This window comes from Bufo gargarizans, chromosome 1 (assembly GCF_014858855.1).
Source record: "Bufo gargarizans isolate SCDJY-AF-19 chromosome 1, ASM1485885v1, whole genome shotgun sequence".
NCBI lineage: Eukaryota > Metazoa > Chordata > Amphibia > Anura > Bufonidae > Bufo > Bufo gargarizans.
In genome coordinates, this window is record NC_058080.1 from 669,203,773 (window position 1) to 669,228,422 (window position 24,650).

At 43.3% G+C, this 24,650-nt stretch overlaps 1 protein-coding gene across 4 annotated transcripts in view; it reads left to right on the forward strand.

Moving 5' to 3' along the window:
• The window catches only part of PDE8B (phosphodiesterase 8B), a 195,575-nt gene extending 174,453 nt beyond the window's left edge, over positions 1 to 21,122 (forward strand). For all 4 annotated transcript variants that reach the window (XM_044276097.1, XM_044276096.1, XM_044276094.1 and 1 more), the window contains exons 13-22: positions 3,324 to 3,400; positions 6,680 to 6,844; positions 8,534 to 8,579; positions 9,687 to 9,822; positions 12,143 to 12,341; positions 13,379 to 13,596; positions 14,577 to 14,712; positions 16,032 to 16,199; positions 17,061 to 17,190; positions 18,631 to 21,122. In XM_044276097.1, the coding sequence (XP_044132032.1) occupies positions 3,324 to 3,400; positions 6,680 to 6,844; positions 8,534 to 8,579; positions 9,687 to 9,822; positions 12,143 to 12,341; positions 13,379 to 13,596; positions 14,577 to 14,712; positions 16,032 to 16,199; positions 17,061 to 17,190; positions 18,631 to 18,746 (1,391 nt within the window). In that variant the 3' untranslated portion in view covers positions 18,747 to 21,122. The remainder of the gene's footprint in view (positions 1 to 3,323; positions 3,401 to 6,679; positions 6,845 to 8,533; positions 8,580 to 9,686; positions 9,823 to 12,142; positions 12,342 to 13,378; positions 13,597 to 14,576; positions 14,713 to 16,031; positions 16,200 to 17,060; positions 17,191 to 18,630) is intronic.
• The last annotated feature ends 3,528 nt before the right edge of the window (positions 21,123 to 24,650 follow it).

Consider the following 24,650-nt stretch of genomic DNA (forward strand, 5'->3'; position numbering starts at 1 on the left):
GCTGTCAGACACTAGCGATCCGCTAGTGTCTGCTCTGCCCAACCATCCTAATATAATTGCTTTTGGGGCAGCTGTTTTGCTAAAAAAAAGAACTTTTATTAATATGCTAATGAGCCTCTAGGTGCTATGGGGGCGTCATTAGCACCTAGAGGCTCCGTCTACCTTCAGAAACTGCCGCCGCCGAGCGCGTCCTTCCAGCCCGCCCATCTCCTCCTGAATGCGATCCTCCTTGTGAGCGTATGTATTCTGCGCATGCGCAGTGAATGTCTGACCGCTTCCTTGCTCAGACATCTCCACTGCGCCTGCGCGATGACGCCATAGTGCTCCGAGGAACAGGCGCAGTGGAGATGTCTGAGCAGGGAAGCTGTCAGACATTCACTGCGCATGCGCCGAATACAGGCGCTCACAAGGAGGATCGCATTCAGGAGGAGATGGGCGGGCTGGAGGGAGGCGCTGGGCGGCGGCAGTTTCTGAAGGTAGACGGAGCCTCTAGGTGCTAATGACGCCCCCATAGCACCTAGAGGCGTCTGACAGCTAAATATGTGACACCGAAGTGGTAGAAACCCTTTAAGAGCTCATTTGCATTTCTTCCCTCCCAGAATTCCAGAGGAGCATGTATGGCCTATAAGTCTCCTCACACTGATTAAGGTGCTCTCTCCCTAAGGAGAGTTAGTTCCTCCCTTGCTCGGACACAGGCCTCCTACCCAGTTAAGCCAGTACTCTCTGCTCTGCACTGATGAGGGGCAATCACCCTGAAATAGCTGTCTGCAGATGAGGTGCTGGCTTATTTAATATCCAAGTCATGTCTCAAGGCTTATTTTAAAGGGTTTCTACCACCTCATTTGGACCTAATTAGCTGTCAGACACTAGCGATCTGCTAGTGTCTGCTCTACCTAACCATGCTATTCTAAGACCTTTGTGTGCAGCCGTTACCCTAAAAAAAATACTTTTATTGCTATGCAAATGAGCCTCTAGGTGCTATGGGGGTGTCTTTTCAGCACCTAGAGGCTCCGTCTACTCACCCAGTATTCCGCCCCGCTCGTCCGTCAAACCCGCCAAATACAGACGCACACGGCGCAGGCGCGAGAATTCGGCAGATGGATGAGATGTAGGCTGGCAATCTAGAGGAGATGGGCGGGCTTAATGGACGAGCGGGGCGGAATACAGGGTGAGTAGACGCAGCCTCTAGGTGCTGAAAAGACGCCCCCATAGTACCTAGAGGCTCATTTGCATAGTAATAAAAGTAGTTTTTTTAGTGTAACGGCTGCACACAAAGGTCTTAGGCCTCTTTCACACGGGCGTTGCGGGAACATGCGTGATTTTTCCGCGCGAGTGCAAAACATTGTAATGCGCTTTGCACGCGCGTGAGAAAAATCTTCACAGAAGTTCGGGCTTGGGATCGGTGTTCGGAAGATTGTATTATTTTCCCTTATAACATGGTTATAAGGGAAAATAATAGCATTCTGAATACAGAATGCATAGTAAAATAGCGCTTTAAAAAAATAAAAAATAATTTAACTCAACTTAATTCACTTGATCGCGCAGCCGGCATCTCTTCTGTCTGTCTTCTGTGCTGTGTGCAGGAACAGGACCTGTGGTGACGTCACTCCGGTCATCACATGGTCCATCACATGATCCATCACCATGGTAAAAGATCATGTGATGACCAGAGTGACGTCACCACAGGTCCTGTTCCTGCACACAGCACAGAAGACAGACAGAAGAGATGCCGGCTGCGCGATCAAGTGGATTAAGGTGAGTTTAAAAAAAAATCTTTTTTTTTAACCCCTCCAGACCTATTTTACTATGCAATCTGTATTCAGAATGCTATTATTTTCCCTTATAACTATGTTATAAGGGAAAATAATAATGATTGGGTCTCCATCCCGATCGTCTCCTAGCAACCGTGCGTGAAAATCGCACCGCATCCGCACTTGCTTGCGGATGCTTGTGATTTTCACACAACCTCATTCATTTCTATAGGGCCTGCGTTACGTGAAAAATGCACAGAGGAGCATGCTGCGATTTTCACGCAACGCACAAGTGATGCATGAAAATTACCGTTCATGTGAACAGCCCCATAGAAATGAATGAGTCGGGATTCAGTGCGTGTGCAATGCGTTCAACTCACGCATCCGCGCGGAATTCTCGCCCGTGTGAAAGGGGCCTAAGAATAGCATGGTTAGGTAGAGCAGACACTAGCAGATCGCTAGTGTCTGACAGCTAATTAGGTCCAAATGAGGTGGTAGAAACCCTTTAAGAGCTGAATATTGACTTATAGGATAGCTGCCTTACATCTGGTGGCATTAAAAGCAGAGCTTGTTGAGAGCTCATTTGCATTTCTTCCCCCACTAAGGCCTCTTTCTCAATACAGTTTTTTTTTTTTTCGTTTTGCAGGCCGTTTTTTGCATTCTGTATACGATCCGTATATGGAACCATTCATTTCAATGGTTCCGCCCAAAAAAGGAATGTACTCTGTATGCATTCCGTTTCCGTATTTCCCTTTTTCTGTTCCGTTGAAAGGATAGAACATGTCCTATTATTGTCCGCAAATCACGTTCCGTGGCTCCATTCAAGTCAATGGGTCTGCAAAAAAAACGGAACACATACGGAAATGCATCCGTATGTCTTCTGTATCCGTTCCGTTTTTGCGGAACCATCTATTTAAAATGTTGTGCCCAGCCCAGTTTTTCTATGTTATTACTGTATACTGTATATGCTATGTTATTACTGTATACTGTATATGCCATCCGGAAAAACGGAACACAAATGGAAACACAACGGAAACCAAAAAATGGAACAACGGATCCGTGAAAAACGGAATAGCCATACGGTATTGTGAAAAGAGGCCTAATTCTGTGATTTGTTTTACAAAGTGATGAAGGGAAGATGCGACACAATGGGGTAGATTTATCAAAACTGGAGTAAAAGAAAAGTGGCTTATTTGCCCATAGCAACCAATCAGTTTTTGACTCTAAAACGAAAACTGTGCCAAAAAAAGGCACAGACAAAAATCTGGTGCAAAAGTTGTCTTAAAAAATACCTTGGCTTTGATTGATCAAAACTGGTGTAAAGGAAAACTGGCTTAGTTTCCCATATAAGCCAATCAGATTCCACCTTTCATTTTTTCAGAGAGCCTTTGTAAAATGAAATTTGATTGGTTGCGAGGGGCAACTAGGCCAGTTTTCTTTTACACCAGTTTTGATAAATCTCCCCTCCCCGGTAGACCATTGTTGTCTAATAGCTAAAGGCAGAATGAATTACGCTGTATGCATTATATTCTACTATATCTCATACTAACCTTTACATTTTACATCTTACAGCAGCAAGTTTACAGAATAACAGATACTCCTCAATGGCGCGGATTCACACCATGACCATAGAGGCTCCAATAACAAAGGTAATTCTGTACATGCTCCATTGTCAAGTAAAAAATATGTAATAGACTTCACGTCGCACCCATAGACCACAGTGGAGAATAATTAAGCAAGTCCTCAAAAAGTGAAAAATGTTATAAATAAGTATTAAAGGGCTTCTGTCACCCCACTAAACAGTTTTTTTTTTGTTTACTTATAATCCCTATACTGCGATTTATGCATACATAATCTAATTAATCATTTTGGTTCAGTAGATTCTATTAAAAACTTACTTTTAAAATATGCAAATTACCTTGCTACCAGCAAGTAGGGCGCATGTTGATTGACAGGGCCAGCGAACGGGATCGTCCTCTGGCTGGCCCTGTCTGCTATAAAGATCTCGCGCCTGCGCCGTAACGGTATTCAGTCGGCGCAGGCGCACTGAGAGGCGGATGCTCGCTCGGCCGCCCGCTCCATCCTCAATGCGCCTGCGCCGATGACGTCATCAAGTACACCCGGAAGAGAAGACGCCGGCATCGCCTGTCAATCAACATGCGGAGGGGGCGTCTTTAGGATAGGAGGATGCGGCTGCTACCAGCAAGTAGCCGCCCTACTTGCTGGTAGCAAGGTAATTTGCATATTTTAAAAGTACGTTTTTAACAGAATCTACTGAACCAAAATGTTTAATTAGATTATGTATGCATAAATCCCAGTGTAGGGATTATAAGTAAACAAAAAAAAAATATACAGTTTAGTGGGGTGACAGAAGCCCTTTAAACAAAAAAAAGGTTATACAATTTTAGTATAGTATAGTGTGTTATATAGATTTTTTAGTTTGGGAGATTTCATTCTCCATGGCTGTGAAGCTCTGCGCTGCGATTGGACAGCGCTACAGCCAGGGAGAAGGAACGCCCAGGGAGAAACAGGACAGACTCCTCCCTGGTTTACTGATAGTAGCAATAACCATACAGTGCTGGAGAAGGTAACGGGGCCACATCGGGCGAACGGAGCGGCGCCCAGGGATAATAGTAAGTGCAGTGAGATTCCTGGGCGCCGCTCTCCATGTCCAGATAGTTATCTTGCAATGTTCGGACCCATGAAAGGTCCTCTTTAAAGGAAATCTGTCACCAGGATAATTTTTTTTTAAGTAAAGCCATGGCCTAATAGCACTTGGTACCTTATTTCCAGATCTGTCTTTGTTCCAGCAATAGATGTTTTTATCCTCTGAAAATCCAGTTTATTTGACATGCAAATGAGCCAGTAAGGTGCCCAGAGGGGCGTCACTCTTGCAGGAAGGAGCCCAGACACGACCCCTGCCACAATGTGTCCACCCTCAAAAGACTTAAAACCCCTGCCCCCAGGTCCGCTAAGCCACACCCTTGATCTGGTTAGGCCATGCCCCCTCACACTCCTGAGCCAACGGGAAATGAAAAAATGAAGGTAAAAATCAACTTCTGTCAGCTGCATTGGTGGGAGGGAGGGAGACTTTCTCCCTGCAGCTCACACTCAGACAGTACAGTGCTGCTGTCTTAGAGTGAGCTGTTCAAAAGGACACCCCCTCGATACAGTAAAGGCCACTGTTAAGGGGGCGGGCCCCTGTGGAGGTCACTGTCAAGGGGGTGGTATGCTGTGAAAGTCACTGTTAAAGGGGAAGGCTGCTGTAAAGGTCAAAGTTAAGGGGGTGGGCTGCTGCGGAGGTCCAATTTTAAGGGACGGGGAACTGTGGGGGGGTCAGTGTTAAGGGGTGGGGGGCTGTAGATGTCACTGTTATAGTGGATAGTGTTGATATATTTTAACGACACACACAAACATTAAATGAAATAGATCCCGAGCGAAGCAGAGTCCTTCAGCTAGTATGTGTATGTATATATATATATATATATATATAGTATAGTTATATATAGCATAGTTTTATATATATATATATATATATATATATTTATATATTATAGTTATATATATATAATATAGTTTAGTATAATGTGGTTTCTTGTTACAGTGATCGGGGGTTGTCTTGTAACGCTCTGTGCACCTATGTGTCCGTCACACAGCTAGGCTTGATTTTTATCTCCCCAGTGAATGACAGCTAGTAGGGATCTTGAAAATCTTGAGGAACTGATGTAAAAAAATTGAAATTTATCAAAATTTTCAGTATAACCAAAAATAATCATCTTTTACTGATAAAAAAAGAGTCTTGGCGTGAAGGTGCTAGAGTAGATGCCAATCATTGCAGTAAGGTGGAGGAAGAAAGGTCCATTATCTAGGTAAGGCCCCTTTCACACGGGCGAGATTTCCGCGCGGGTGCGATGCGTGAGTTGAACGCATTGCACCCGCACTGAATCCTGACCCATTCATTTCTATGGGGCTGTTCACATGAGCGGTGATTTTCACGCATCACTTATGCGTTGCGTGAAAATCGCAGCATGTTCTATATTCAGCGTTTTTCACGTAACGCAGGCCCCATAGAAATGAATGGGGTTGCGTGAAAATCGCAAGCATCCGCAAGCAAGTGCGGATGCGGTGCGATTTCCACGCATGGGTTCTAGGTGACAGTCTATTCACTGTATTATTTTCCCTTATAACATGGTTATAAGGGAAAATAATAGCATTCTGACTACAGAATGCTTAGTATAATAGTGCTGGGAGGGTTAAAAAAAAAAAAAAAGTTAACTCACCTTATCCCCATGATCGCCTAGTTCCCGGTCGGTCTGTTCTTTAGCTGTGGCTAAAGGACCTGTGGTGATGTCAGATCACATGCTCCATCACCATGGTGATGGACCATGTGATTGGAGCATGTGATCTGACATCACCAAAGGTCATTCAGCCCACAGCTAAAGAACAGACCGGGATCTACACGATCATGGGGATAAGGTGAGTTAACTTTTTTATTTTTTTTTAACCCTTCCAGCGCTATTATACTAAGCATTCTGTATTCAGAATGCTATTATTTTCCCTTATAACCATGTTATAAGGGAAAATAATACAATCTTCAGAACATCAATCCCAAGCCCGAACTTCTGTGAAGAAGTTCGGGTTTGGGTACCAAACATGCGCGATTTTTCTCACGCGAGTGCAAAACGCATTACAATGTTTTGCACTCGCGCGGAAAAATCGCGGGTGTTTCCGCAACGCACCCGCACATTTTTCCGCAACGCCCGTGTGAAACCAGCCTAAGGGATAGTGATCTGTGGGCCCATGACACACGGTCATTATAGTATGTTGACATATATGTCATAACATTGACATGCTGAACCTAGTAATGAAGAATAATATAGTGACAGGTAAGGAAATATAACGTCTTTCTATCTGCTTTTGCTTTTCAGGTCATCAATATAATAAACGCCGCTCAGGAGAACAGTCCTGTGACTGTGGCAGAGGCCTTGGACAGAGTTTTAGAAATACTGAGGACAACAGAGCTCTATTCTCCACAGCTGGGAACCAAAGACGAAGATCCCCACACCAGTGACCTTGTAGGAGGTCTGATGTCTGTATGTAGAGTTCATTGCCTTCCTCAATCCCCATGGCACAGCCCGTACTCTATGTTTAGGCCCTTGTACGGTCAGCTCTCAAAGAATGTTTTACTTAAAGGGGTTATTCCATGATTGATGTAAATAATGAAAATCAGACATCATATAGCACATGACCGTCTCTTTCTGAGGTCTCATTCAGACTGTATCTGTTTTTCGGTCCACATATTGCGGATCCGTAAAACATGGATACCGGCCATGTGTGTTCCGCATTTTGTCAAATGGAACCAACAGACCTATGACAGAAATGCGTATTCTTGTACGGATTGCAGACAAGAATAGGACATCTTTTTGCGTGGTTTACGGAACAGAGGTACGGATGCGGACAGCACATGGTGTGCTGTCTGCATCTTTTGTGGCACCATTGAAATGAAGGGGTCCGCATCTATTTTGCAAAAATGTGGAACGGATGAGGACACAAATATATGGTCATCTGATAGAGCCCTAACAATGCTAGAACCAGCCCTGTTCTGCACATTCTCCACATTCGCTGCTCTAATTGCTCTAATAGATTATCTTCAGCCTGGCAGCACCGGGGGCATGTCCTTTCTGCTGCAGCTCTCTCCCTGTAACAGCCAGAGCTTCTGACAGAACATATCGCTGATGACAGTTGAAGATTCAAACTGAGCGCATACGACCATCTCAGTGAGATGGACAAAGAATGAGAAGAACAATTAGCAGGCGGCGCTATACAGAAACATTTTACTGAATAGATCACTGACTATACAAAATTTTTAATTACATACAATTACAAAACTATTCAGATCCAGATGCTGGTTTGAAAAATGTAGAATATCTTTCATGACAAAACGCCTTTAAGAATGTGAATACATGGGGGTCATTTACAATCAGAAATACACCTATATAAGGGTACTTTCACACTTGCGGCAGGATGGATCCGACAGGCTGTTCACCATGTCGGATCCGTCCTGCGGCTATTTTGCCGTGCCCGTGGACCGCCGCTCCGTCACCATTGACTATAATGGGGACGGGGGCGGAGCTCCGGCGCAGCACGGCGCTGCACGGAGAAAGGCCGCCGGACTAAAATTACTGCATGTCAGGCTTTTTAGTCCGGCGGCTTTCTCCGTGCAGCGCCGTGCTGTGCCGGAGCTCCGCCCCCGTCCCCATTGTAGTCAATGGGGACGGAACGGTGGTCCGCGGGCACGGCGAAATAGCCGCAGGACGGATCCGACATGGTGAACAGCCTGTCGGATCCGTCCTGCCGCTAGTGTGAAACTAGCCTTAGGCATATTTCTGGCGCAGATTGCGACTCTTCCCTGCTCACATCAAGTCTCAAAAAAGTGGGCGAGGAAGGGGACGGGCCGTCAGGCCTGTCTTATTCATCGTTTTCCACGCGTGTTTTAGGCATAGAAAGGAAGCATCTTACATTTAGACCAGCGCTGGATATGCTGAAGTTTCGTACAGGCCAGCGCCCACAAACAGCTGGATTCCGGAAGTTCACTTAAGCAGGAGCAAAGAAATAACTTTGGTCTGTTGCAGGCCATTGATAAAAGTGTCTTACAAGTAAAACGACAGGAAAGTTGCAATTTATTCCAAAATAAAGACAAAAACCCGTTTGATAAATCAGGGCTATAGAACTTATCACACCGGATGTAAATGTGCAATAATTGAAACATTTGATTATTTCAGGATGGTTTGCGAAGACTATCAGAAAATGAATACGTTTTCTCAAAAAGTAAGTTTTGCGTGGGGCTGTATTTTGGCTGGGCGCCGAGCTAGAATCTAAGAAGCACTTCATGGCAGAAAGCAACTGTGCCACCTAGTGGTCAGTTAAAAGATAAGCACAGAAAGAGGAATTTATATATTTAGGGATTATGCTCAGCATGCAATCGCTTCTGTAAATGAGAAAAATATTAGGTCACCAAGGAGTTCAGTGGAAAATTTTAAACAGGACTCTAAGGAACAATGTACTGTAGAATACACAGCTTCTGCAGAACACTTCAAACATATTCTGCTGTGTTTCGAAGTTTTGCAGCAACTGGTGCTATATACGTATTATACTGTATATGCCATTTTTTATTATAAAAAACGCCCTGGAAAGAAAAGGAGGCTTTAGTGATATACAGTTTCCCCTTTTCAGAAGTGTTTTGCTGTAGCTAATATATACATTTTGATTATTAAGCAGGGTAATTTAAAGGCTATGTACACCTTTGGGGGGATTTTTTATTATTATTATTGCATTGTACCCATTTTGAGCTAAAAATCATGTTTTTTCATTTGGTCTTTATTAAAAATATTGAGTCACTTTCAATGTGCAGCCTTGAGTTTCTCTAGTAGCAGGATCTGAATTTTCTCTCTGTACCGTCAGGCAGCTCAGCTGACGGGCTCCTTATCTCTGATCTTTGACCTTATAAACACTCATTATAGCTCAGTTCTTATCTTACTTATAAGATTGTGGCTTAAAAAAGTGTTTATGACCTTTTAGTCATTATTAGAGAGAAGGGTTATTAGCACAAAGTAAAAAAGTACAATTCACCCAGCTAGAACATTTTTTAAACCCTTTGTGACAGAACAGCTCAATATTTTTAATAAAGACCGATTGAAAAAAAAGATCTTTACCCAAAAATAAGTTAAATGCAATCAGAAAAAAATTGCCCCCAAAGGTGTACATGGCCTTTAATGAACTGATAATGAATCAGTGCAGAATAATGCTATATGTGTAGTATCAGGTGTACAATCTATCATATTTATAAACACGGTATCATATTTATAAATAAAAATACTCATGCTTTAGATACATAATAGTTTTACCAAGTTTAACTTCTCCTTTCCACTGTTCCAGATATCCACCACAGCCATAGTCACCTTTCTTTGCCGATAACCATTAATGACATTCCTCCTCGAATAGCACAGTTACTGGACAATGAGGATTCCTGGGACTTTAACATATTTGAATTAGAAGCTGTTACACATAAAAGGTAAATGGTAGCAACACATCATTGATGTAATCTGTACTTAGATAGATATAATAAAACAATTATGACTCACCTTTTACACATCAGTAAATCATGGGGGATGCTGGATTTGTTGTCTATGGGCAGAACACAAATCCGTAGATTTTAATGTGTTTATTTACACATCACTGATTTTTCACTGACAGGGAGTCAGTGAAAGAATCATATGGACTGTTTTGGCCCATGATGCAGACCAAACATTGAAGTCTAAGGGTCCTTTAAAAACACTGACAGAACTTTTTATACAATGTGAACATGCATCTGTGTTCTGTCAGTGTTTTCTCCTACTAACCGTTGGTAGGAAATGCTCGGAAATCCTTTTTCAGCCGAACAGTGTACGTGGAATATGGATGACACTAAGAGGACTAAAACAAACACACAGACCAACAACCGACCCTTTATAGTCATCTTCACGCATGAAACACTGACCATCTTGTCTCAGAAATCACCACGGTCACAGACATGTGACTTAGGGATCATGCACACGACCGTTGTTGTTTTGCGGTCCGTTTTTAACGGATCCGTTGTTCAGTATCTGAGTTTTTTTTTTCTCTGATTTAAGTCCTCTTCGGTTACGTTATTGCACAAAACCTATCTGTATGGTTTCCGTATTTGATCAGTTTTTTGCGGATCGTATACAGAAACAGTAACTTATTAATCACCAAATACATGAGCAATATGGGCTGGGCATAGCATTTCTACAGTATGGATCCGCAAAATACGGATGACATACAGATGTGTTCCGTGTGCGTTCCGTATTTTTTGCGGACCCATTAACTTGAATGGGGCCTCGGACCGTGATTTGCGGACAATAATAGGACATGCACTACTTTTTTGCGGAGCGGACAAACGGAAACAGAATGCACACGGAGTAACTTTTGTATTTTCTACAGCCCCATTGAAGTGAATGGTTCCGCATACGGTCCGCAAAAAAAACCGGAACGGAAGCAGAAAAAATATACATTCGTGTGCATATGCCCGAAGTCTGTTTGTCAAGGAACCTGTGCAAGTTGAACATTTGGGCTGAATTATCAAAACATAATTTTATTATTCTTCACAAAAAAAAATTATATATATATATATATATAGTTATTCATTTACTTGGTGGATAAACATAGGGGAGCAACAACCCCACAGCAAGAACAAAATTAGACCACATCTGGTGCTAGTTCAAGCCACTATACAATCAAAGTAACAGGACAGCCTAAAATTCTTCTCCCTCCTCCCATTCTTGGGCCATGAGGCTGCTCCTGTGGACAGTAGGAAGCCTGCACACGTTCATACTGTCCATGGTGCTGACCAGCGCTGACCCTCTTGCTTCAGGCATGGGCACTTCTGCTATTGCTCTACAGCTGGGTCCCTGTGCACGTGGTGTGTCTGCTCCTTTGTTTTTTTTCAGCCAGCAGCTTGTGGCCAACAGGGGAGCCCCTGATGTCTGAGGCACCAAGCGTTTGTTCGGTTTAGATGCTGGTAAAGTCTGGCATTGACTTCAGATTCATTGACCCAGATTCATTACTGACTCTGCACCTCCGTTTTTTTTTTTTGAAAACATTTTCTTGCGTATTGTTGCAAAATGTTGCGTCTGATGTTTTAGGCAGTTTTTTGCCATGCTCGATCAGGGTTAGGGCTTGGTAGATTAAAATGTGACTCTTTGCACCAAAATGCACCAGAATTTCTGTTGTCAAAATCCGAAACAAAGTACATAATATGGCTGTAAAAAGCCATATGTCTACCAAGCTCAACCAAGGGATAAAAGTTGACGTAAACTTTTAAAAAGGTAGTTTATAGCTGCACCAGATTTATCATACAGCCTGAGCCACTGTGATAATATAAGTGCATTTAAAGACTCCCTGTCTAGGTGTCTAACTCATAGTAGATCTGAGTCATTGTCTTTGAAGGGCGTCTGTCAGCAGATTTATACCTGTTTGATGATGCAATACTACATGCAACTCTCTCTCTGCAACTGCCGCAGCCTCTGCACTTTGACAGACAGTCGCCTGGCCATGTCACTCAAAGTGCAGAGGGTGCAGAGAGATCAGAGCCTCAAGGTGTAATGGCAACGCCCCCTTTGCTCCTAGAGGCTCACTTGCATATATTGAAACTTCACTTTTCTCAGTAATGCGGACACATATAAACACTGGGCCAACACAGATGCCTTCAGCTGCCAAAAGCACATGTAACACATCAGCGAGTTTCATAGGTTTCATCTGCTGACAGATGCCCTTTAAATTATAAGTTGCGTGATATAACAAAATGTTTTATATATCTTTGTATGCTTTTTTAGGCCACTAGTTTACCTTGGTCTGAAAATATTTGCTTGTTTTGGTGTCTGTGAATTTCTGAACTGCTCGGAAGCCACTCTGCGCTCCTGGCTCCAAATAATTGAGTCCAACTATCATGCGTGTAATGCCTACCACAACTCTACCCACGCAGCTGATGTTCTTCATGCCACAGCCTATTTCCTTCAGCAAGAGAACGTGAAGGTATTTAGATTTCAAGTGGTATTGTCTTCAGTCTGATTGTGTGGCCCTAAAATAGTCCTGTGGGAGGGGCGTGACCAAACAAGATCCGAGAGCAGTGACAGAAGTGATTCCAAAACTTATTACTATGGAGAACCCATGAAAAATGTTTCCACTACTGGGGAACCCCTAGTGCCATGCCTGTCTCAAAGAAGTCCAATACTATAATTTGGCTAAGATATGTTTCCTGTCTTTGAGATGCTGAAATCAGTTTACTTTCCCCGTTGTAAAGGTGACAGGTCTTATTGTTGCTATGTTCTGGGGATCCCCTGATCAGCGCTCAAGGAACCCCAGGATTCCTGGGAACGCAGGTTGGGAAACCCCAGCACAGAGTACCAGGAGAAAATAAACACTAATCATGTGACTTCCTACAAGTGGTAATGATACAAAATTGTTATATACATAATTTAACCCTTTCCAGACCTCCGCCATGCATGATCAGCAGAATTCCTGTAAATAAACATGACGTCAACTTAGAAGCTGATTGGTCAGCATAGCCGCCGGGTGCCTTCTCTTTTACACAGCAGACAGCCAGAGCCAATGACTGTGATTGTTGATCAGACACATAGCCCCATAGATCTGAGAGGCTATTCCCTGATAGAGCAGTGCACTCAGGGTCCGAATGGCTCCCATGACACTGAACTTGGGGGAGCTGTTCATTCCCTGTGGTAGGACACCATAGGAATGCACTGAATCTAACATACACTGCAATGGTAATTTATTGCAGTCTATGGGACAAAGGATCAGACAATTGCATGTTCAGGTCCCCTAGGGAGACTTTAAAATAAGTGTAAAATAAATGTTTAAAAATATATAAAAAATTTCAATCAGCCCCTTTTTTGCCATATTAAAAACTAGAATAAAAAAAAAATCATAGGTATCTCCATGTTGCCAAACACCCATACTATTCAAATCTAAATGTGGTGAATGCCATAACGGAAAAAAATCTAAATGGCTGATTTGACATTTATATTCATCTGACTCTTCATACTTCTTCCTAGGCAAGTCTTGATGAACTGGACAAAGTAGCTGCTTTAATTGCTGCCACGGTTCATGATATTGATCACCCCGGTCGCACCAACTCTTTTCTTTGCAATGCCGGCAGTGAATTAGCCCTTCTTTACAATGACACCGCTGTCTTAGAAAGTCATCACTCTGCATTAGCATTCCAGCTCACAGCAAAAGACGGCAAAAGCAATATTTTCAAGAACATGGACCGGTATGTTACTTTACATGTTACTGTGTTTTGCATGTGTAAACCGAAACTGAGCAAGAACTGCAATCACTGTCGACCTGAAGCTCAAAAGCTACAAACAATATTGCTGACCAACCTGAGTACCCAACTGTCCTCATGTTCAAGAAAATGTGCATTTACAAGAAAGGGTGAAAATGGGTGGGATAAGTGTTTAGAATTGAACAACCCTTTTAGTGACTGCACCTCAAGCGTAAATACAAAGAAATTCATAATATTTTGTTATAGATGTCATAAATCAACACAAAGAGAGGTTAAAAACTATTAAAGACTCCTTGAGTTTTCCCAAAAACGTTTGATATGTCATAGAAACATATCAAAAGGATGGAATTGAGACAGGCTCACAGACGTCTACGAGTGCGTCTCCTACAACGAGTAGAGGGGGTACGATATACGAGCGCTTCTCTCTCGTTCTAGTGATCAGTGAGGTTCTCAGCACCCTCGCGGAGAAGTTTTGATATGTCTCTATGACATATCAAAAGTTTTATGAAAACTCAATGACCCTTTAATATTCACTTTCACACTAAAGATATGTGTTATGAGAACCCTGACCCCAAATATGCTAATGGATGAGCCGCAGACCAAAACATGGCTTATGAGGGACTGAGAAAAAAATTAATGGGTTGGAATTGGTAAAAAAAAATTCCATCTACTGAGCTGTGTGAGGGTGATTTTTTATTTTTTTTTGCTGGTAATCTATTTTTATGGATACCACTTTTTGATCACTTTTATGTTATTCTTTTTTTCTTTATATTTTTTAAAACTTTGTTTAGATCCGCTCCCACCTCCCCTTCAGGGGGTTTGAACATGCAATTAGGTTATTAGGTTGCTTTTGAAAGTTTGGATGGTGGGGGGGGGGGGGGCAGTCTGATGTGCTGGGGTAGTGAGCTCCATCATTTTGTCAAGGTGCACTCTTTTGAATACCGCTCTTCTTTACCCTTCTTCAGAACCCAGTATCGAACCCTTCGTCAAGCCATAATTGATATGGTTTTAGCCACAGAGATGACCAGACACTTTGAGCATGTGAACAAGTTTGTGAATAGTATCAACAAGCCCATTGCTGCTGAAGAGAACAACTCAAATGTAAGATAATAATAATTAACACTATTAATAATCTTTATATAAGATGATATTGAGGCCGGCAGTTCATTACGTGACGCTTCTTGTTTTTACACACCGGACTAATAAACTGTCTGCAAATCCTGTAATACGGTGAAGTGCGGTGATGATGAGACGTAATGTATAGACGTGTCTGATATTGCCACTGCCAAGAAACATTGGGGATGAGCAAACCTCTAAATGTTCTGATGTAGGGTGAAGCAAGCAAAAAGCCTAAATAACCACGCAGTTATCCTTGAGTACAGTAGCTGTGATTTTTAGGTACACTGCTGCAGTAACAGCTGGGTTTGGAGAGACCTCAGTGGCTTTGCTTGACTTCCTACTTTGAACCCCCAAATAGCAACAGCTAAGGCCTAAGAAATGGCCCCAGGGCCGTATTAAAACAGATCTTGTTAAGCAGGCCAACCATAAGACAGTGGTCTGCCGCACATTGTGTCATCCGTGGGACCATCATCACCATCACACCATCATCACAGACTAAACTTGCTAATCACAAAAATTGACTCCCTGGTCCTTGAGTACAAAGCCAGTGACAGCTGAATTTCGCCAGTCATGCCACACACAGATGTAGTTTCGGCCAACAATGGCAAAAATTTAACATTTTGTCTGATCACATTTTTCTGACATTACCAACAACAGTTTTTCAAACAGTGTTGGGCCACGATGGCCCATTTCATCCAGCTTTAATCTCATTTGTAGTGCTGGCTTTAGGGCGTACTTTTGGTATGCCAAAATAGCTGGCTGTGGCCTATGGGAAGAAAAAAATAATAATTGGCTATTAGAGTTGAGCAAATCGAATCCAACAAAGTGGAATTCGATCCGAATTTCAGGATAAATTAAATTTCCTCGTGCTTCGTAGTAGCGAATCAATTTAACTTGAAATAGTGTAAAGATCTCGGCCATGACATCACCAAGGCTGCCAGCGCTACAACATCAGCTTGGGCCGCGCGAGATTTCATGCAAGATCTTCAAGCAAGATGGCAGCGGCTGGCCCGTTGCAAACAAATGGAGGAGGTAAGTATGATTACATTTTTTTAATGTTAATTTTACACTGTATTATTACTCTCAGATGCCGCGTTCATGTATGAACACAGCATCTAAGGGGTACAGTGATGGGGAGCGGAGCTATCGCAGCTCCCTGTCATTGCACCCGCTACATACAAAAAAATTAGCTTCGTGAAATTTTCCGAAACTTCGCTCATGTCCCAGAGATGAATTATGGAAAAAAAAATTCAATGTATTTGTAAGTATATTTCCTAAGGTTTCTCATGATTTTTCTGCAGAGTGAAGGCAGTGACTGCGAGTGTTCCCCCAGTATCAAAAACTCACCAGAGAATCGCATCCTCATCAAACGCATGCTGATAAAATGTGCAGATGTGGCCAACCCTTGTCGTCCACTGGATTTGTGCATTGAATGGGCTGGAAGGATCTCAGAGGAGTATTTTGCTCAGGTATAATACCTCAAGAAAACAGTGTCAACATGTGGAATCATCTGCTTCTGAGTTATAAGAATGAATCATACTTGCATTAAGGCTTGCACACAACAGCTGTATTACGGGGCTGCCATAGAGGTCCAGGAGCCCAGCACTTTAATTCTGATTTGCAAAACATCTGCCAGAAAAAAATATTGTGCCATGCAGGCTTGGACTGGCCCACAGGGGTACTGGTGAATCCCCCGATGGTCCCCTGAGCAAGGTGGGCCCCTAGTCTCCCACCCCCTGCATAAGTGGCACACAGTAGACCTAATGCACTACATATAGAACATAGTATAGGGTTACATAGTAACCCAAAAAAGTCATAGTTCCTATTTCATTACTTTGTAAAACCAGAATTCTGAGGTGCAGGATGTGATAAATTCCCTCCATGGAATGGAGCCTTCATTGTTGGACCCCCCATTTAGACTCCATTACGGTGGGCACGCCATTATGGGGCAGTGGGAATTGCAATAATGGGGTCTTAAAAAGTGGGAAATTATAGAGCACACCATATTTGTGCCATAATTTGCCACGTCTCTCATGGATGGGGCTTCCACTGCCCTTTCTAACACCAGTCTTGGTATGTCTGCCCTGGTGTTTCAAAGTCCTCACCATTTTCACGATTCTTGCTTCCACCTAAAACCCATAAGACCTAATACTCCTTACTGCTTGGGGTTTCTTATTATGTATCAGCAAACACAATCACGTTGATTGCAGAGTGACTGCTATGAAATCTAGGAATCTATTCTTTCATAATTAGTTAAAAAGTTAACGGGTAGGTGTCTGTGTACATCGAACTAAACAACGTTCCTGATAAATTATGTCATTTTTTTACAGACCGATGAAGAGAAGAGACAATGTTTGCCAGTAGTCATGCCAGTATTCGACCGGAACACATGTAGCATACCAAAATCTCAAATATCATTCATAGACTATTTTATCACAGACATGTTTGATGCATGGGACGGTAAGAACAGAGACTATAATATATGTATTCTGCAGGTAAAATATACTTTTGCAGGTTCTTTAGCTTAAAGGTGTTTTCTGAGTGTTTCATACTGATTACCTATCATCAGGCTTTAATCAATGGGGATTTCACGTTGAGCACCCCCACCAATCAGCTGCTCAGAGAGGCTGGAGTGCTCCTGTGAATGCCGTGACTTCCTCGCAGCTTAACCTAGGCCAATGATGTCATGTTCATTGGTTACGTGGCCTAGTCTCAGTGCCATTCAAATGAATGGGGATGAGCTGAATTACCAAGCGGCCACTATCTAATGAACGGCTCTGTGCTTGGTAAGCTGCGAAGAGGCAGTTGTACTCACCAGAGTACTGAGGCCTCTTCAAAGAGCTGACCGACCAGGGTGCAGGGAGTTGGACCTCCACCAATCAATCAGTATGAAACACTTGGAAAACCCCTTTAATGGGGTTTTCCACAATGAGTTTATCCTACTTTTTAGAAGGGTCCCTTAACTATGAGAGCAGATTATAAAGTGTCCTCCTCCTCCAAAGGATCAGAACGGTTAGCAACACTTAGAATGTGTCTCCTGCTTACAGGACTTGTCCACATGTTGTATGCAGTATTGCAGCTGAACCCTGTTCATTTTAATGGAGTCGAGCTACAATGCTAGACACAACCTGTGGACAGGTGTGGCATTGTGTCTTTAAGAGGTACTTGTCATTAGAAAACAATTACTATAATTCTCTAGGCATCTGTAAAAACATATTAGATGTCGTACAGCCAGAAATGGTTGCCCACACAACTCCCCAAGCCGATTCACTAATAAAATTGAGGTAGAAATACTGCAGCTACATCCCCCTCCTCCCTCCCTCTCTAGCATTTACTGTATTACACTAGATGGATTTTTGAAGACTGAGAATGTTTCCGAACATTTAGGCCAGTTTCTTACAAGCATACTCAGCCTGGGAAACACATTGTTTGTGGGAGCCGTATTTACCAAACTGAATACTGCTCCTCTGAAGTGAACTCGCAGCATCATAATGAGTTATAATGCTGTGAATTCCCATCTCATCATGGGTCTAATGAATTTCACTCACATGATGTGTGACTACAGTACTGTAGACCCATGGTGAGACAGGAATTCATTGCATCATAAATCATTATGATGCCGCAAGTTTACTTCAGAGAAGCAGTGTTCAATCCCCCACAAAGCATGTTTTCGGGACGCTTGTGTGAAGCTGGCTTTACACAGAGCCTGTAGGCAAGGAGACAGTAACTAAAGGCTGCCAGAAGGAGCAGAAGACGCTACATTCTCCTATAATAGGAAAGTATGAATTTGTTCCATTATAATCTTCGATCTATAGAGCATATAGTGTCAAGGAGTAGGGTGCTCCTAACATCTCATCCAGCTTCTAGCCTCCCCACTAATGGTGTCCTGCTTGTTTTCAGCTTTCGCACATTTGCCCAACCTTATACAACACCTGACTGAAAACTACAAGTATTGGAAATCGTTAGATGATTTAAAGTGCAAGAGCCTCAGGTACTCATCTGACATCAACAAATAACGGGCGATCAGTGACCTCCCGACCTACCTGCACTGTGAACCATTTACTGGTGGTGTAATCCAGAATAAGGGAAAGCTGTATTCTGAAGACTGGATAAAGCACGTACAACAGACGTGCTAATGGTTGACCACATGATGACATGGACATCAAATCAAAGGGAAATACTGACAAACATTGGAAGCCAAGCTGTTCTCTAGGATTTGACACCGGCACCAACATCTACGTTAACTGCCATCCTATTGACATCTTCACCAGCTTATCCTCCCTTTTGGACTACCCAGTTGCATTTTTATTGCTTTATTCTTGACTAATTATCAAGGGATATTACATTGGACAAGAACTAAAGACTACTTCATTTAGATTTTTTTAATGCCAGCTGTTGCTACATATATATCATGGAGAAAGGAAGAACGTGTGGTGTTTTCCTGAATTACTGCTGATCTACTGTGTTTGTACAGGTCTATATTCAGGGGTGTAATCCGTGACTCAGGAAGACTTCTTACACTTGCCATATGGGAGCCATGAGTTCACTCTCTATTTTCTTATGAATTGAATTATTGGTTCACTACAAGGTGCCCAAACACCTTCAATAGCTGTAGGCCAAATGCTTGTTCATTCACAATATCCCCCGACTTTCTGGCACTCTCCGATTGAGCATGTACAGTATGTGTTTTCAATGGGGAGGAGAGAAGAAAGCTGCTGACAGACATCTCTGGTAGCAGATTATCTCCCCAGAGAACAGAGAGATCAGATGTTGAAATTCATCATGTCGGAAGTGTCAGAGTTTCCCCTACTCGTTAGGGTGCCTTCACATACGAAAGATTTTGTTGCAGAAATCTCTGTGGCTGAAAATCAGTTCTAGTCATCTGAATAGGGTTGCTTTGCCATCAAACACATGGATTTCTGCAAGCCTCCTTCTGATGAATGGAACGGATTTTCAGTCAAATAAATTTCTCCACCAAAATGTACGTGTGAAGGCATTCCTAGTTGGTCGGACGGTCCCACCGAAAATGGCATTTGCGGGAGAAGACAGTTTAATGTGTATGGGGGGACCTTAAAGAGGATGTGCCATCTCAAGCATCGGTGACATATGGCTAGGATATGCCTCTAATGTCTGATAGTTGTGGGTCCCACCTCTTAAATGGAGCCTGCAAAGTGACACAAAATGCCACCATTGTTTGAGATGACACAACCCCTTTTAGGCTGGCCATACACTTCAAATTGCTGTTAGCCAGACATCTATCTCACCTTTATTTTCACAGAAGTGCTGTCCCACACATCTGTCCCATTGCTCTCCAATGATAAGAGCCATCCCCTTGTTTAGTCATCCATCGGTGGCCTCCACTGAGGAAATGCACAGCATTATTTATGGAGGCCACTGATGGACCAGTCTGGTTGCTTACTTGTTCATTGGCAGCCATGTTAAGAACCAGAGCGCTGTGCAGTCCTGCAGCAACCGGCACTAAACAAGGCGCTCAGAGGATAGTGAGGCTGATGTAACATTATATTAGTGAGTGGGTTTCCAACATTTTGGTGAAAATAATGATAAAGGCCGCCCCCTTTAATCTACGCCCTGCTGAAAGCGGCGGCATGGAGAATTTTTGTAGCAGTACAGTGGAATACTTTATGCTTCAAGAAACTCGCTGCAATTGTCTGTTGTCCGGTTGTCACTCAGTAGTTAAAAATTGGAAAGTAGTGCTACAAAAACTCCCCATACATCCCCAGTTAGATGTGGCCGCAGTTACCCAGAATATCCCATAGCCCCTCACAGGCAGTCCAGCAAGCCACCCTGTAAATCAGCCCCTATAGCTAAGCTTTCTAGCCTACTATACGTGTAGGGGATGGAGCAGGATAGTGGAGCTAGTAGCACCTGACCTGAAATGTCACATTTTTTAATAGAGTTAGGCTTTAATTAATAAATTCTAAAGGATGTGAAATATGACTTTACTGTCAATGCCATTGCTGATTCTACAGCAAATAATCCTTATAGGTTAGTTTAATGTGACGAGAGGTATATTATATCATTACAGATCATTATACCACGAAAACAACATTCAATCTGGTTACTAGACTACGTTTCCCCATTATGGGACTGCTGAGGTCAATTGTTTTTGTAAAAATGTACCTTTACTTTAGTTTTGTAGAGGGAAGATTGCAGTATATATAGATATATTTAAGCTAATGTTTAGAGCTCCATTTATATTGTCACAGTGACCTTATAGGAAAATTCTAGAGCCTTTCTGGATTCTTTTTGCAGGGACTGACATTGTTACGCTTGCTAGTATAGATGTATACGCCACCCTACGGTGTGGTTTTCTATATGGAGGACACATAATCTGTATTCAGTGTTATAAGGGCTAAACATTTATTATGAACACTTTTTCCAGCTGCATAAACTTAAAATCTAAAAAGTATAAATATAAAGATTCTTTTCTCTCATTTACTGGATTGTGTTGTCAGTATAGTCAGTGCATGGTCTGTAATTCACTAAACCAGGAAGAAACACGGGCCTCTCAGGCAGGGGTGTAGCTAAAGGCTTATGGGCCCTAGTGTAAGAGTTCAGCTTGGGCCCCCCATTCCCTCAGTGCTTTGTGGCCAGGGGCAGGGAAGCACATAGCACAACCACCCTCCCCCCCTCACCTTCAGCCAGAGATGTAACTTGACCAGCAAGCACTTTCTATAATACCGGTGTCTTCTTATGCGGCACAAGGGTCTTTGGGCCCTCTCAGGCTCCTTGGCCCGGTAGCGACTGCTACCTCTGCACCCCCTATAGCTACGCCCCTGACATTTAACAACACATTTTTATGTTATCATTGCCATCTGCTTAAAGCCTTAAGCCTCATTCACACGTCTGTGTCCGTGCTCAAATCCGTGAGAAGTTGGTCAGTAATGCATCCGTGAAGCTGTCCGTAAAGAATCTGTATGTGGTCTGTGTGTCCATTCTTTGCTGTCCTGTGCCATCTGTGTTTCACTGACACTGCACAGCTGGAAAATGATTTTCAAAGCATCTCTTCCTAATGATCTGTGACACATGAATGCAACACGGATGGCATCTGTTTAGCATCAGTGGCTTTCAAAAACCCATAGACAATAATGGATCCATGAACACGAAAAAATTAGCATACATCCGTGCGAAAAACACAGTACCATGATGACACACTGATCTCTGAATACACACATTTAAAGAGAACCTGTCACTGAGGACATGGGTTGCTAGATGGCCGCTAGAGCACATCCGCAATACCCAGTCCCCATAGCTCTGTGTGCTTTTATTGTGTATAAAAACCGATTTGATACATATGCAAATTAACCTGAGATGAGTCAGAGCTTGAAAATATGACTCTTCTCTGGTCAAAGGGATTGTCTGAGATTGGACAAAAAGGTTTGCTGTTTTTTTTTTTTTGTTTGTTTGTTTGCCACTCTTGCCCCATCGCTATTTATGGTACTGTAGCTCATCCCAAATGAAGTGAATAGAGCTTAGCTACAGTACCAGACATCATCAGGCATTATCCATGGACTAGATGATCCTGGACAATCTCTTAAAAACAAACAAACTAAACCTAGAAATGAAAAAAAGTAAACAGTAAAATATTGATCATGTAGCTCACTTCTTGTCTACATCACTTTTTCCATTACACCCCATGACAGCACCTGTGAGAGATCCTCCCCCTTCCGGACAGGAAACAGGAACTTCCCAGATCTTTATAAGGGTTCTCTGTATTCCACTGCTCTGTTTCTTCCTGTTTCCTGTCTGTAGGACAGGGGGATGGTTCTTTCCCAGGTTTATTAGGGGGCTGCAGGACCTCTAGGGTAATTGCCTAAAAACCTATTGGAGGTACTTGTCGGCATAAGTCTCCACTAGAAGCTGACGTAAAGCCCGGTCATTCCCTCATCACGGAAGCCATGGGGGGATCCCTGGTGGCCACCTCATACCCTTTGGTCTGCGGCCGGCAAAATTAGTCGCGGTGGAGGAGTCGTCCTCTCCTCGTGCTATTGGCAGGCCTGTTCCGGGTGCACGCGCCGGAAGTGACGCGTGCATTACACCCGAACACGAAGGGGAGGTGCTAAGAAACATAGCGGGCGGTGAGCGGCTTATTCAAGGGGGGACGCCGGCCAGCCAACATGGAGGGAGCAGCAACAGCACAGCAACAGATTTTGACAGGACGGCCAGATCTTCCCTCCATACCCCCTGAAGGCATACAAAATGCAAGAAGAAGGGGAGATGCAACAGCGCACGGAGAGACAGGAGCTACACTCCGAATCCAGCATGGTACTCCTGGGGGTAAGAGGGGTTATCCCCACTATGTCCTTTTTAGGAGATTATTTTTCTCCTTTTGGTAACTGATTTTGGGCTATGTGTTAATGCAGGTTAAGAAAGCCCCAAGAAAAGCTACCGCCAAGACTATGGTCCGAGAATGTGGAATTTGCAAAAGAAAATTGAACCCATCTTACCCCAAAACTTGTTGCCAACCCTGTCTGGATAAATTGATAGCGGAGGAATCCCCATCCTTATTCCAAAATATTCAGGAGTTAGTCAAAATTGAGGTTCGTTCCTCTGTGGAACATTTTAAAAAGTCACTTCCAGGCTCATCCAGATAAAGAAAAACTCAGGTAATTAAAGGTAACACTACTGAGTCCGAGTCAGAAGAAGAAGGGGCAGTTACAAACTCAGATTCTTCCTCTGAATATCTAACGGGGAAGCCACTGTTGAAAGTGGTGGACATGGATTTATTACTAAAAGCAGTAAGATCCACAATGGAGGTAGAGGAAGAGAAAGAGGCTAGATCCAGACAAGAACTTATGTTTGACAGTCTGAGGCCGAGAAAAGCAAGAATATTTCCCATTCAGGATTGTATTCAAGATTTACCGTATTTTTCGCCCTATAAGACGCACCGGCCTATAAGACGCACGTTTTTTGAGGAGAAAAATAAGAAAAAAAATATTTTTAACCAAAAGGTGTGCTTTTGGTGGGTTTTTAATTAATGGTGGTCTATGCATGACACTATTATGGGGGATTTGTGGATGACGCACTGTCATGTGGGGGATCTGTGGATGGCACTGTTATGGGGGACCTGTGGATGGCACTGTTATGGGGGATCTGTGGATGGCACTGTTTATGGGGGATCTGTGGATGGCACTGTTATGGGGCATCTGTGGATGGTACTGCTATGGGGTGGGGGAATCTGTGGATGGCATTGTTATGGGGTGGGGGAATCTGTGGATGGCATTGTTATGGGGTGGGGGATCTGTGGATGGCACTGTTATGGGGAGGATCTGTGGATGACACTGCTATATGTCATCCACAGATCCCCCTCATAACAGTGTCCCCCAATACACCTGCCCTCTGCTCACCGCAGTATTTATAAACATTAATTCTTATCCTGTTAATAAGTTTAACTAAAGCTGCGCTCTCCCCTGTTCCCCTGTTCCCCTGTATCCTCTGTATCAGTACAGCACTTACGAACAAGCTTCCATAGCAGGCAGAGTGGACGGCAGAGGTAACGTCACTCACTGACATCGTGCGCTTGCTCCGCCTGCTTCATTCATAAAATGGGAGGAGCAAGCGCGTGACGTCAGTGAGTGACGTTACTGCTGCCGTCTGCTCTGCCTGCTATGGAAGCTTGTTCGTAAGTGCTGTACGGATACAGGGGGACAGGGGAGAGCGCAGCGTTAGTTAAACTTATTAACAAGATAAGGATTAATGTTTATAAATACTGCAGTGAGCGGCGGGGCCCGGTGTAAGAGTACAGTGACTGCACCAGGGCCCCGCCCCTAGTTCCGGACTCCAGCCCCTCCTCTCTCCCGCCTCATACATCGCAGTCTGCTATGTAAAATGGAAGCATTCGCCCCATAAGACGCTGGGGCATTTTCCCCCCACTTTTGGGGGGTGAAAGTGCGTCTTAT